Source organism: Pelophylax lessonae (assembly GCF_965119305.1).
Source record: "Pelophylax lessonae genome assembly, chromosome: 12".
Classification (NCBI taxonomy): domain Eukaryota; kingdom Metazoa; phylum Chordata; class Amphibia; order Anura; family Ranidae; genus Pelophylax; species Pelophylax lessonae.
The window spans coordinates 10,427,053-10,439,137 of NC_138779.1; the positions used below are offsets into that span (position 1 = coordinate 10,427,053).

General features: G+C 46.6%; 1 protein-coding gene across 9 annotated transcripts in view; it reads right to left on the bottom strand.

The window, feature by feature from the left end:
- Positions 1-12,085, bottom strand: part of CHD5 (chromodomain helicase DNA binding protein 5) — a 409,378-nt gene that overhangs the window by 196,807 nt on the left and 200,486 nt on the right. For all 9 annotated transcript variants that reach the window (XM_082273263.1, XM_082273262.1, XM_082273261.1 and 6 more), the window contains exon 9: positions 7,165-7,389. In XM_082273263.1, the coding sequence (XP_082129389.1) occupies positions 7,165-7,389 (225 nt within the window). The remainder of the gene's footprint in view (positions 1-7,164; positions 7,390-12,085) is intronic.

Here is a 12,085-nt window from a genome sequence, read left to right on the forward strand (position 1 = left end):
GAAAACGTCTGGGACGCGGCAGGAGGGGGGGGGGCACCTCTTCCCCTGCACCGTAAGGGTAATTCCGCGGCGAATCCGCCACTGGGACCACCCTTATCTGAAAGCCGACCGCCCGCCGTTTCAAAAAATACCGGGGTTATGGGGGCTATCTTCTGCCATAACCCCAGTATTTAGCTTTTAATGGCCGACGCATATAGTCGTTAGGCGGTCAGTAAGTGATTGCATGTATATGGCAAACAGGTGACGATGACTGATGGGGTGACAGGTGACGATGACTGATGGGGTGACAGGTGACGATGACGGATGGGGTGACAGGTGATGATGACTGATGGGGTGACAGGTGATGATGATTGATGAGGTGACAGGTGACGATGATTGATGAGGTGACAGATGACAATCACTGACCGGGTGACATGTGACGATGATTGATGGGGTGACAAGTGACGATCACTGATGGGGTGTCAAGTGACGATGATTGATAGGGTGACAGATGACGGTGACTGATGGGGTGACAGGTGACGATGACTGATGGGGTGACAGGTTACGATGACTGATGGGGTGACAGATGACGATGACTGATGGGGTGACAGGTGACGGTGATTGATGGGGTGACAGGTGACGGGGCGATGGTCACTGATGGGTGACAGGTGACGGGCGATGGTGCACGGCGGTACTGATGGCAGTCTCTGGTGACCGGTGAACTTTAGGCTACATTCACATGTGAGCGTAGCGATCACGGGCAGAATCACTGCGATTCTGCCCGCGATCCAGAAATCATTGCAAATGGCGGGACGCCTGTGCGTTGCCCGCTGTGCGATGTTGCTGCGATTTCCGCCTGCCGAATCGCGGTAACATCACGCAAACAACGCATGACGCCCCAAAGAAACTCTTGTACTTTTTTGGGCGTCATGCGATGTTTGCGCGATGTTACTGCGATTCGGCAGGCGGAAATGGCGGCAACATCGCACAGCGTTTGGGGTGCTATTGCAAATCACGGGCAACGCACAGGCGTCCCGCAATTTGCAATGATTTCCGGATCGCGGGCAGAATCGCGGTGATTTTGCCCGCGATCGCTGCGCTCACATGTGAACGTTATGGGTGTCAATTTCTGGGCACTGATGAGGTGACTGTTGGGTGACAGGTGACATTGGGGGGGGCTGAGGACTGTGTGGGGGGACCTTTATTACTGTGATTTTAGTGTGATTTTACTTTGTACATGTGTACAGAGCAGTAACTCACTATTTCTAGCTCTTCTCCCCTCATACTGGAAACTGTATGAGGGGAGAAGAGCTAGTAACAGTCAGTTACTGCTCTGTGTTTACATTTTGTGATCGGCTGTGAATGGATTCACAGCCGATCACATAGTAAACAGTCACTGTCAGTGACTGTTTACTACCGCCGGTGACAGCTGTGTTCCTACGGAACACAGTGCCACCGACATGACCGCGCTGCGCGCTCCCGATCGCGCATGCGCGGTCATCTCCCGGCCGCCTCCATTGTGATCGGCTGTGTCATTGGAACACAGCCGATCACGTGGGAAACAGCCATGCCTATTGGCTGTTTCCCCCCTGCCGGTGACCGCCTGTGTCCCGGGGACACACCGACACCGGCAGTGCACGGCGGCGCGCCCGCGATCGCGCGCCTGCCGTGCTTGAATGGGCGGACGTCATATGACGTCCGCCCAGGATAATAGCCGCACCGTCCCGCCGTCATATGACGGCGGGCGGGCGGTAAGTGGTTAAATAAACATTACATAAATGATTGGAAAATATTACACAATGATTTTGTAAATATTGCACCCAATGGGTAGGGTTATCCCTGAGATCAAAACAGCTTAACCATATATTTTAGATGGTAATTAAACATATGAAGTGTATGGGGATTCCAAAACTCAAACATGCTTGGCTCAACATGTTTCGTGACTGTGGGCTTCTTCAGGAGCTTTGATGGTGCATATAAAGTACAAATGTAAACATGTGGAAGAGTGAGTGGGGGTGCAAAGACCACCACGACCACGAGAACCCGATGAGGAGGCGCATAAAAATGGCTGCAGGAGGAGGGCCCAGCCAAAGAATACAGTCTGCCTCAACAAATCCTAACTTCTTTGACCCACTATGTAAGGATTTATCGCAATGAAAATTGATAATATCTTATGCTACAGTGCATCCGGAAAGTATACACAGTGCTTCACTTTTTCCACATTTTGTTATGTTACAGCCTTATTTCAAAATTGAATAAATCCATTATTTTCTTCACAATTATACACCCCATAATGACAACGTGAAAGAATGTCAGGGCCCAGATTCTAACCCAGGTCCTCAGTTGCTTCTGGCAGTGCTTCTTCTTGCTGAGCTATCCAGCAGCTGATATCTATGCATTCTAGATCTATGTGGTGACCTAGACCTTGTCCAGTTTCCTGTCTAGTTCCTTGCCCAGCCTCCTGTGAACTCTGAACCTTTGGCCACTCCTTTGAACTTCCTATTTAAGCCTGATCTGGAAACTTCCTGATGCCAGATTATTGTGCTTTTGCCAAGATCTAGCTTAGTGTGCTTCATCCTCCCGAATCTTCTACTTGTGTACCGACCTCCAGCTACGTTCCAGGACTACGCCTCTGCCTGCTTTTGCCAAGATCTAGCTTAGTGTGCTTCATCCTCCCGAATCTTCTACTTGTGTACCGACCTCCAGCTACGTTCCAGGACTACGCCTCTGCCTGCTTTTGCCAAGATCTAGCTTAGTGTGCTTCATCCTCCCGAATCTTCTACTTGTGTACCGACCTCCAGCTATGTTCCAGGACTACGCCTCTGCCTGCTTTTGCCAAGATCTAGCTTAGTGTGCTTCATCCTCCCAAATCTTCTACTTGTGTACCGACCTCCAGCTACGTTCCAGGACTACGCCTCTGCCTGCTTTTGCCAAGATCTAGCTTAGTGTGCTTCATCCTCCCGAATCTTCTACTTGTGTACCGACCTCCAGCTACGTTCCAGGACTGCGCCTCTGCCTGCTGCCATTTTGCTCTTCAGTGCTTGTGTACCGATCTTTGGCTAAGACTACGACTACTCTTCTGCTTGTTCCCTCTATCCGGCTGATCTCTTGTGTACCAGACCCTGCTTGTTGACCATGGTTGTGCTGCTTCCTGCGACTGGACTCTGAGCCTGACCCAGTAATCGTGACAAAGAAGTTTGTTTAAAATCTTTGCAAATTTTATTAAAAATAAAAAACGAAAAAAAAAAAAAATCCCATGTAGATAAGTATCACAGCCTTTGCTCAATACTTTGTTGAAGCACCTTTGGCACCAATTACAGCCTCAAGTCGTTTTGAGTATGATGCTACAATCTTGGCACACCTATTTTTGGGCTTAGGGTCATTGTCCTGTGGGAAAATAAACCTTCGCCCCAGTCTGAGGTCCAGAGCACTCTGGAGCAGGTTATCATCAAGGATGTCTCTGTACATTGCTGCATTCATCTTTCCCTCGATCCCGATTAGCCTCCCAGTTCCTTCTGCTGAAAAACATCCCCACAGCATGATGCTGCCACCACCATGCTTCACTGTAGGGATGGTATTGGCCAGGTGATGAGGGGTGCCTGGTTTCCTCCAGAAATTACGCTTGCCATACGATATGTTTCATTAGAGCAGAGAATTTTGTTTCTTATGGTCTGAGAGTCCTTCAGGTGCCTTTTGGCAATCTCCAGGCGTGCTGTAATCCAGACCTGGAAAAATGAATTTCAGGGAGGTGGCAAACTAATTTAAGGGAGGTGGCACTCCGCAACCCCCCCACCAATTTAACACAACTAGAGGATGATCAAATGGAATGCTGGTGGGTTCTGCTGACTAGTACTGTTGGCAGGTACTGCTGGCTGGTACTGCTTGCCGGAAATGCTGGCTCCTCTGAGACACATCAACGCCAGAGTGTGACAGGAGTGGCACAGGAGGAAGCATGCAGAGCAGATGCTTCCTGTATCTCTCCTGTCACAGGCAGAGTGCATTTGATATCACTCTGCCTGTGACAGAAAGGAGCCGGAACTATACAGGAAGCATCGGCTCCGTTCCTCAAACAGACTGATGCTCGGGGGTACGCTGAGTGGCACAGGTGAAAGCCGGGATATCACGCGGCACTTGCGGGTCTCAGGGAGCAACAGCCCAAATGCAGGAGACTCCCACACCATGGGAGAGACTTGGGAGGTCTGTGCAATCTGCACTTTACTGAGGAGTGGCTTCAGTTTGGCCACTCTACCATACAGGCCTGATTGGTGGAATGCTGCAGAGATGGTTGTTCTTCTGGAAGGTTCTCCTCTCTCCACAGATAAATGCTGGAGCTCTGTCAGAGTGACCATCGGGTTCTTGGTCATCTCCCTGACTAAGGTCTTTCTCCCCCGATCTCTCAGTTTGGCGGGGCGGCCCGCTCTAGGAAGAGCCCTGGTGATTCCAAACTTCTTCCATTTACAGATGATGGAGGCCACTGTGCTCATTGGGACCTTTAATGCTTTAATAAACACGAAATGTTTCTGTACCCTTCCCCAGATCTGTGCCTCCATACAATCCTGTCTCCGAGGTCTACAGACAATTCCTTGGACTTCATGGCTTGGTTTGTGCTTTGACATGCACTGGTAATTGTGGGAACTTATATAGACAGGTGTGTGCCTTTCCAAATCATGTCCAATCAACTGAATTTACCACAGGTGGACTCCAATCAAGTTGTAGAAACATCTCAAGGATGATCAGTGGAAACAGGATGCACCTGAGCTCAATTTTGAGTGTCATGGTAAAGGCTGTGATACTTCTGTACATGGGATTTTTTTATTTTTTTTAAATTTGCAAAGATTTCAAACAAACTTCTTTCACGTTGTCATTATGGGGGATTATTTGTAGAATTTTAAGGAAAATAATGAATTTAATCCATTTTGGAATAAGGCTGTAACATAACAAAATGAGGAAAAAGTGAAGCGCTGTGAATACTTTTTGGATGCACTGTAGGTACACACTATCTTTTTTATCTTTTCAAAACAAAAAAAAAAAAAGAACGCAGAGCTTGGGAGGAGATCGCTGTACTAACCATGCAATGTTAGTACATTGATCTCCCCGCTGAGCTATTGTGTTCTGACTGGGGGACTGCCTCTTCCGCCTGAACACACCGGTCAACGCTAGCAGCCATTGGCTGCCAGTGATGATGGATGCTGGTTTTCCAGCATGCCCTTTTGACAGAAGCCGGCTTCTGTGGGACAGGCTGGTCTACACACGGATTTTGGCTGATTTTTGTTGAACCGGCCGATATTCGGCCCGCGTGTACCAAGCTTTAGTGAGGAGGTCAACGAAAACCTTCTTTGAAAGGATTCCCACTGCAGGGGTTTAAAGGTAGTCAAATAATTTAGAGGGGTGGGCTCCAATGTCCCTCAAAACCAGTTCTAAGGAGATGGCAACTTGGGATCAAAGAAGCATAATAGACAGCCAACCTCCAAATGGTAGCCATGCCACTACTTCCTTCTCGTGGCCATATACGTATAGATTTTCCTCCGGAAATTTTCGTTTTAGGAAAATTCTTTTGATTTTCTAATCATTAGTGGGGTCAAATCGATATTCGTTTTTGACTGCAGTGATGGGAAAATTGGAAGGGGCAGGAAGGAAAACACAAATTTTCAGGCAGTGTATGTGGTTATCACTCAGTAATTACATTCAGTTTATAATTGAATGTTAAAGCAAATGAGAATTTTCTAATGATATTTGTCCATTCATCGAATGCTCAAAGAATTTTCGTACGCATTTTCTACGAACATTCTCGTCCAAAAATCTATACATGTATGGCCATCATTAGGCCTTAAGCAGTTAAGGACATTTGGAATAAGATGTTCTTACTAGGGATAGACGGATTATCAGCAAGGCCAAAATATCGGGGGCCGATATGCACTTTCCCCGATATATCGGCCCCGGAACTGGCCGATATTGCTGATATTTTTGTGACCTCATTCTGCCTTCTTAGGCCGCCTCCCTCGCCTTGGACAGCCTTATCTGGAGTCAGGACTAGTCTCACAGGAGTGTATCACAGCCATACACCCACATCCATAGGCCCTGTACCAGCCAGCCACAGGCCCTGTACCAGCGAGCCAGCCACCCACAGGCCCCGTGCCAGCCAGCCAGCCACAGGCACTGTACCAGCGAGCCAGCCGGCCACAGGCCCTGTACCAGCGAGCCAGCCAGCCACCCACAGGCCCCGTGCCAGCCAGCCAGCCACAGGCACTGTACCAGCGAGCCAGCTGGCCACAGGCCCTGTACCAGCGAGCCAGCCAGCCACCCACAGGCCCTGTGCCAGCCAGCCAGCCACAGGCACTGTACCAGCGAGCCAGCCAGCCACCCACAGGCCCCGTGCCAGCCAGCCAGCCAGCAACAGGCACTGTACCAGCGAGCCAGCCAGCCACAGGCCCTGTACCAGCGAGCCAGCCAGCCACTCACAGGCCCCGTGCCAGCCAGCCACAGGCACTGTACCAGCGAGCCAGCCAGCCAGCCACGGGCCCTGTACCAGTCAGCCACAGGCACTGTACCAGCCAGCCATCCACCCACAGTCCCTGTGCCAGCCACCCACCCACCACAGGGTGCCAGCCAGCCACTCACCACAGGGTGCCAGCCAGCGAGCCACCCAACACAGGTTGCCAGCCACCCACAGGCCATGTTTCAGCCAGCCACAGGCCCTGTACCAGCCAGCCACCCACCCACAGGCCCTGTACCAGCCAGCCAGCCACCCACAGGCCCTGTTCCAGCCAGCCACCCACCACAGGGTGCCAGTGATCAACAATTATTCTAATCTGAGCTTCAGAAAAAAACAACAGGTACCTGATATTGGCTCATTTCCACCATAAGGCTCCATTCACACTTTTGTGACATCAAAGTCGTGCAATTTCAAATGCGACTTTGATGCGACTGTGACACACTCTGGCACTCAAGTTGCATCAAACTAGTGCAGGGACATTTTTTAAAGTCGCATTGATTTGAACATGTTTAATTTAAAACAATGGGCTGCGACTTGTCATGCGACTATGTATCCAATGTCACATGACAAGTCGCACTAGTGTAAACAGAGCCTAACTGACGTCCAGGGGCCAAGCGAGCAGAGGGCCATGAAAGAAGAACACGCAGAAAGGTTATCAGGTAGGTGCATTTCTTGATGCTATGTGTCCTTACCGTGCAACGCGGGCATAACCATTCACCGTTTGGTATTTCAGGCAGAGGTGGGTTAAGACAGTGCAAATGGTAAGAGGAGGGGCAAGTGTCACAGCACAAGAGCTCCCCTCCATCTTTACAGACACGACAAAACTCCATATGGTCATCCTCCTCATCCTCTTCTTCAACTCCATCATCTTCATCCTCCTCTTCATCCTTTGGCTCCCATTGGATGCCTTCTTTTTCCTAAAAGACCATTCAAATGTCACAGTATGCTTAACCACTTGCTTACTGGGGGAATTTCTTTCTACATTTTTTGCACATTAAAATCTGCATTTCTTGCTAGAAATTACTGCAAACCCCCCCCAAAAAGTATAGATTTTCTGAAAGCAGAGACCCTGGAGAATAAAATGCTGGTAGTTGCACTTTTAGTTTTTACGTCACATGTATTTGCAAAGTTATTTATCAAATGCATACTTTCAGGGGAAAATCCACTACAATAAATTTTAGTACAAACAAACACAATAATATATTTGATTCTTTTTTGGTCAAATTAAAAAAAAAAAAAAATTGGGTTGAGCCAAGTAAATAGAAACCAAACATGTCAAGCTTTAAAATTGTGCACACCCATGGAATCACAAAAAAGTAAGATACACAAAATTATCAACAAGTGACAAATTAATTGCCTTTACAGGATATCAGTTTAGAAGTAACCTTGAATTATGGCCCTAGAATTTTGGCTCTCACTCCGACGTTTGCGATGATACATCAGGTGTGTCACCATTGACGTTTACATACACGTGTTTGCCCTATGCTGTGCTTTTTATATGGGGTGGTGGCAGGTGCCTGGAAGAGGAGGGTTTTAGCACTTTGAGAGCCCCATAAAAGTAACTGGAGCCCTAGAGCTGCCCAGATCACTTTTATCAGAAAGCACTTCACCTCGTACCAGGAGCCCACAACTACAGCCATGAGCGTGATTTACCTACTTGTCTACCATGTTGTTTATAAATGCACTGTGGAAGACACGTGGTAAAAAAGCCCCTTCTAGTGGTTAAAGACCAGGTTCACATCAATGCAGGTTGGGGTTGATGCATTTTTTCGGCGTGTTTCGCATTTTTGAACACACTTTTTTGGCTAAAAGGAAAGTTTTACATTTCTGTCATACAGTGCGAGTTTAATGCTACTTGAGTGCTGTAAAGTAACATCAAAGTATTTCAGGAACCTTAGTGTCCAAAGTCACATGTTAGGGTTAGGGTTAAGGGTCAGGGTTAGGATAATCATTAGAGTTAGGGGTAATTGTTAGGTTTATCTGTCAAACCCTAACAATTACCATTAACCCTAATTCTAACCCTATTTCCAACCCTGAACCCTAATTCTTTTTTTTTTTTTGTTTACAAAAGATTTTATTAGAAAGTCAATACAAGAAAACAATTTAACTTTTACACAGGTCAACAATGTAACATCGAATCTATATATAAAAATATATTGCATAGAAAAATACTCTGAAAACATAGCAAGTGTGCAATAAACGTTGGTCATAATATAGCAGAATATAAAGTAGTCAAATACACCTGAGGGGTCAGAACTGTCTAGTTAGACATACCATATAGGTTAAGAAGTACTAACTGGTCCAACACAATTGTCCCAAGAGTCCCATTTAGCATGGAATGTCATCATGGTGCTATGAAGGGAATGAAAGATTTTTTCTGTTAGTTTGATGCATTCCATCCTGGAGAGCACCTGAGACCATACTAGAGTATCTGATTTCCAATTACAAGCTATCATCCATTGAATGGAACACACCAAAGTATGAATCAGATTAGATGTAGATTTCGGGACACCAGGGACTTTTACAAAGAGCAAGCATATCTTAGGGGAGAGAGAAACCTCTGACCCAGCCAATCTGGTCACCAGTCTCTGTGCCTGATCCCATATGGGTCGCAAACATTTGCAGCTCCAAAAAATATGAAGTAAATTACCTTCTTCTGGACAGCCCCTGAAACAGAGGGGAGAGACTGAATCGTAGAAGGAGTGAATCAAGGAGGGAGTCAAATACCATCTTGTAACTACTTTTAGGGGTGTCTCCCTGCATGCACTAGAGCGTGAACATTTACGCATGTTTGAAATCATGTGTTGCCACTCCGGAATGGAGAAACTACAGCCTAGGTCTTGTTCCCATCCAGTCATATACTTATGTTTATCTGGGAGGGTACTAGTAACAATATGAGAATAAAGGCTAGATATAAGCCCTCGATCTCTAGGTGAGGTGGAGCAAATGTTTTCGAAAATGGTAAATGGAGGGTTTAGTGTGAGGAGGTCCTGTGATTGAAAAAATGCCCTCACTAGAGTATAGTGGTCCCTTTCAGAGCTGGGAAGACCGTATAAATCTACCAGTTGTTCAAATGTACAGAAAATATTGCCTATGGAGAGCTTTTTGAGGTTCACCAGGCCTCTGGTTATCCAAGGGGATAAGTCCTCTCTGCTTAGAGGGAGTAAACCTGAGTCAAAGTGTCCCAAAAAGGATGTTAGCGGAGAGACTCGCGACAACAGACCCAAGGGGGTTTTAAATTTCTGCCACAGCCTGTATAAATGAACAACAATTTTGTTCGCAATTGCGTTATAACTAGACGGCTGTGCACCATTCCAGAGACCCGCCGAGAGAAAGTTCGGAAAAACTGCGGCCTGTTCGAACGAAAGCCAGGGAATGCTCTCGGGGTCTGCATTCCATTGAGCCATTTGAATGAGTTTGGCGGAGAGATAATAGGACCATAAATCTGGAATGCCCAGGCCACCCTGGGATTGGGGGGCATAAAGTATATGACTGTTATATCTGGATCTCCTACCGTTCCATATGAATTTAGAAATCTCCCGCTGAAAAGAGCTAATATGAGATTTAGGGACATTAACGGGGAGGGCCCTAAAGAAGAACAAGACCTTAGGTAAGATAATCATCTTTATGGCTGTAACTCTGCCCAGAAACGAGATGTGGTATGAAGACCACGTCTTCAATAGCAAACTTAATTTTTTAAATACTGGAGGGAAGTTGGATATAAATATTGACTCATAATGGGGAGTAATCTGGACCCCTAAGTAGCGAAAAGATCTCAAACACCAGGTGAAAGAGAAACTCTCTCTGATGGAGGTTTGCATCCAATTAGGCAGATTAATCGGCATAATAGAGCATTTGGAGAGGTTTACCCCTAAGCCCGACATGGATCGAAATCTCTCTAGTTCGATCAGCAAGTGAGGGAGTGAAATGTGAGGTTTGGATAAAAATAATAAAACATCATCGGCATACATACTTAATTTGTATTCATTATCCCCCTTGTAATGCCCAGTAATAAGGCCATTCTTTCTAATGGCTGTAGCCAAGGGTTCAATTGCTAGAGCGAACAGGAGGGGGGAAAGTGGGCAACCCTGTCTCGTACCTCTATGTATAGTGAAAAATTCAGAGTTACACCCGGGAAGGCGAACTCTTGTTTGAGGGGACTGATATAGAGCTTTAAATCCATGAATGAACCCTTCTCCTAGTCCATACTTAGGAAGAAGGTGTTCTAGATAAGGCCAGCTGACGCTATCAAAAGCCTTATGAATATCAAGACTCACAAGGCATGAAGGGGATTTACTAAGATTGGCGTCATTAATAATATTAGCGACTAGCCTAATATTATCTGAAAGCTGTCTACCTGGAATAAACCCGGTCTGGTCAGGGTGGATCAATTTATGAATTACATTGGATAGTCGGTTAGCTAGCAGTCTGCCGAATAGTTTAAGGTCATTATTCATGACCGAGATGGGCCTATAATTTTGAGGAAAGGAATGATCTTTATCCGGTTTCGGGATGAGGGACATGTTAGCCAGGAGCATTTCTGCTGGAAAGTTTCCTCCCTGAAGAACATGGTTGAATAATTTAGCAAGTCTGGGGGCAAGAATTGTGGCAAAGGTTTTATAATAGGAAGAGGAAAAGCCATCTGGGCCGGGGGCGGTGGAGGTTTTGAGAGCTTTAATCATATCTAGGACCTCGTCTACTGTACAAGGTGCCTCTAAAGTATCCTTTTGTGTACTTGACAGAGACGGGACAAAAAGGTTATCTATCCAGGGGTGAAACTCATTTACAGGTAGCGTAGAGGGCACCGAGAGGAGGTTTTTGTAAAAGTTTGTAAAGATTTCCAAGACTTCCTTGGGGTGCGAAACCATCCTCCCGTCTGGCCCTCTGAGCTTGTATACATGAGTAGGTCTTGTTGTTTGAGTTAGTTTCTTTGCAAACATAGTGGATGTGGAGTTGCTGTGGAGTGTAAATTTGGCTTTGGACCACCTAAGGGCCTTTTCAGTATCACTAGAAAGGATGTCATCCAAAGCTTTTCTTTTAATATGGATCTGATCCATAAGTGTAGAGGAGGGGGAGAGATTATGTTTATAGTATAGTTGATCTAATTCTTTCGTGAGGGATTTAATGTCTGACAATCTAGCTTTGTTCCTGGCCGAGGCCAGGGCAATCAGATTTCCCCTGATGACTGCCTTATGAGCCGTCCACACCACAGGAGTGGGTGAAATCCCATCCTCATTAATCTGGAAATAATCTATCAGTGAAGAGGAGATCTGGGCAACCAACGCCGGATCATTCAGTAAGGAGTCATTCAGTCTCCAGTTAAATGTCGTGCCACCCAGACCCACTCCCCCCGATTCGAAGAGCACAATCTGGTGGTCGGACCAAGGGCAGACATGTATACCTGCAGCTGAGGAATTAGCCAGCCAAACCGGGGTACAAAAAATATAATCAAGCCTGGCCGAGCTATCGTGTGGATGAGAATAAAAAGTGTAACCCTTTGTACCAACATTGTGGGCTCGCCAGGTGTCTATCAATTGCTTATCATTTAATGCACGTTTCAGGCTTTTAGGGAAAGCCTTGGATGAGGCCGTAATATTACTTCTGTCCAATGAA